Here is a 2,923-nt window from a genome sequence, read left to right on the forward strand (position 1 = left end):
TCTTTAACCTATTTAGAGAAGAGTAGTGGTATCTAAAGATTTCAGCTATATCCACAGATTTAGACACCTTCCTGTATTGTCATGTACTGATCTCTAGAATGTAGAACCGTTCCTTTTGGGCTCTTAGGGCCCGATTAAGAAGTTTACCACATTACCGTGTTTATTTGTGGATAGCTTTCAGAATATGTCCCACTCCCCTAAAAGGTATCCTATTCGTTCAGTTCTAGCTTTCTTGAGTCTAGTTCCATGTTTAGAAAGATTCCTTGAATATACAGTAGGTCTGGTATGTTTCACACAGGATCGTAAGTTGAAGTATAATTAAGGAGAAAGTACTTCCAGATGTCCTCTAGTATGAGGGGTCCTGAAAGAGTGCATCATTTAGACATCAGTGCCATGGTCTATCAGGAAGAAAGAGAAGATCTATTTTGAGGGAGATGGGGGTCATGGGCAGATAGGTAGATAACGCCTAGGGAGATATTTTGCGTGCACATAAGATCATAATGGTTGACCAAGAAAAAGGTCAATATGTGTCTAAGGCTGTTGAGGATGTGAGTCTTTAGCTTTAGGGTGAAGGACTCACCATATATATATATATAAATTAGAAATGGTGTAAGCATTTCTTGATGTGCTTAAATGTCATATTAGATAGGTAAGATGATGATTCGTTCGCGTCTAGAACTAAACTGAAATCACCTCCAATTAGAATAGAAGGGAAAGAGTTGGGTCAAGGAGAGATGGGTCAGTGGGTAAGTTGCAAGAGGAAACTAGGGGTAAGTGGGATGGAGGGAGGTGGGAGTAAGTTAATGGGCTGTGAGGTGGTGAAGGCAATCTGGCGCAACTGGATGGTCAATGCTTCAAGGTTGTGGGAACTGGGTATGTGGGAAAAAGGAGAGAGTAGCCGAGGTATGTAGGTGACCAATTTAGGAGAATATTCCTTATGCACTCAACATGAAGAGCTATGTATGCCCTGTGAGTGGAGGCCTATGTAGGATTGCTGTGAAGTACAGTTATTGCCAGTTCATCCCTTCCCCACTATGCACCAGGTAAAGTGGTCTCATCAATCTGTTACATAGCAATTATAAACAAGACAGCTTTAGTAGTGCAACTTAGCTTAAAAACAGTGCTATCCTGAGTACTCAGTGCCCATTAGGGTCCGACACCACAGAACATCATATCGTATAGATCTAGTGGGGAACCACGCTGCTTGCATTTTCTAATTCTTACCACCCCCATTTCCACAGACCGCTGGCATTAACTAAGCAGGGTCTAGTGCCCTCATAGTCCTAGTAAGTCCCAAAGAAGAGCATTGGCTTCTTGAATACTTAGGGGGTAATCACTGGATGCCCTTCCGGCTGATCAGTTATTACGGCTACTGCCGAGAAACAAGTCCCACCCCTACGCATAGCATACAATGTCCTTGATGTGTGACTCGATCTTATGGCTGCAATATTGGCTGTGCCTAACAGCCCCTGTTGTTGAGATCCCCTGCCCAATGTCCCTAATTGTCGGTGATAATTCTGTGAAGAAGTTCTTTATAGGGAACCAAATCTGTTAAAACTATGCTAGCGATGTAGGGACACCTCAAGTTTTCCGGTAACAGATGTCCGCGTGAGTATAGATGTCAGGGGAGTGCCCTGTATGTTCAAGGGGGGAGGCACCATAGTCCAAAAACCTGTTATTGGTCCTGCCAGGGGTTCCAACCCAGCTTGACGAGGATGTCTCCCTTCCCCCACACATCTGGCCCATCATATATAAACATATAGGCAGCAAGAGCGTAACTGGCATCACGGGATGGTTTGGTAGGTGTTCAGATAAGAGTAGTAGAGAACGCAACTGTTTTGGAATTTAAGTCTCGAATAGAGAGTGCCGACCATGTCAGCTTTAGTGGATGCCAACAGAGCCCGTACTTATTAGTAAGGATTTCCATCCACAGTGTGTGTGCGTCAAGATACAGTTTTCACATGAAAAAGTCTATTGTGTCGAAGGTGTAGGGGGCTCACTGGCTAGCCTATAAGCCTGTATGGGAAAAGGTAGGAACAATGCACGGTTGTTGCTTCATGCCTGGCCAGTGGGTGGTCCCACTGCTGAGTCACATATTGCAGGTGGGTATGTGTTCCTTAAAAGGGAAAAGTCAAAGTCAGGGGCTGAGGGGGGCCCATAAGGTATATCAGGCAGTGATGTGGCAGTGTACACCTCTAGATAGGAGGAAGTGCAATCTGCATCAGTGAGCTTAGTTCTTTAGGGATCACTGACCTCCGCTGGAGAGTTGGGACCTTCGATGTGGGCACAGCTCCACTAGTTGCTGCAGCCTATGTGGGATGGAGAGCGGTTTCATGTTTAGGAAAGGGAAGAGGTCCGGAAGATCTGTTAGGATTCTTAGGAGGAAACTACGTAGACAGGAGACTGTCCAACGGCTTGTCATGGATAGCCATGGGGATATCCTGGTTTTCTGGTCAGTAGCCTCTGGGGGGCCCCATAGCCAAAGGTTATTGTGGCGGCTCCGGTCTTCCAAATGCAGTTAGAGGGAGGATAGGCAGTGAAACTCTGTCACATGAGCCTGCTCCAAAGTTGTTAGAATAGCATCTAGAGCAGAGGTAATGGACTCCTCTTTCTCTACCCGCATAGACTTTCAAAACATTTCACACTATGGTGATTATATCCCAGGAGCTGCTTTGGCACATACAATCTCCATCTTGTGCTTCCCAAAGTCCATCTTCTTAACTGGGAGCCTTGTCCATGTTTAAATCTGAAGGATGAAAGAAAGTGTAGCTTTATAAACAGGACATGAGTGAATACAATTAAATGTAAACAATCTCAGCTATAAAATTATGGCAGACATTTAAAGCCCAATTCCAGCTGCCCCCCTCCCCCATTGACCCAGAAAAATGACTTGACTACCTCCTGGTTCAGATTACCATAAGGG

General features: G+C 45.0%; 1 protein-coding gene across 1 annotated transcript in view; it reads right to left on the reverse strand.

Moving 5' to 3' along the window:
- Window positions 1-2,698: 2,698 nt before the first annotated feature.
- The window catches only part of PUSL1 (pseudouridylate synthase-like 1), a 47,961-nt gene continuing 47,736 nt past the window's right edge, over window positions 2,699-2,923 (reverse strand). Inside the window, exon 10 of the mRNA XM_018568668.1 lies at window positions 2,699-2,746. Within this exon, the coding sequence (XP_018424170.1) occupies window positions 2,718-2,746 (29 nt within the window). The 3' untranslated portion in view covers window positions 2,699-2,717. The remainder of the gene's footprint in view (window positions 2,747-2,923) is intronic.

The sequence above is a fragment of the Nanorana parkeri genome, unplaced genomic scaffold (genome assembly GCF_000935625.1).
Source record: "Nanorana parkeri isolate BGI_ZX_2015 unplaced genomic scaffold, ASM93562v1 scaffold1226, whole genome shotgun sequence".
Taxonomy (NCBI): domain Eukaryota; kingdom Metazoa; phylum Chordata; class Amphibia; order Anura; family Dicroglossidae; genus Nanorana; species Nanorana parkeri.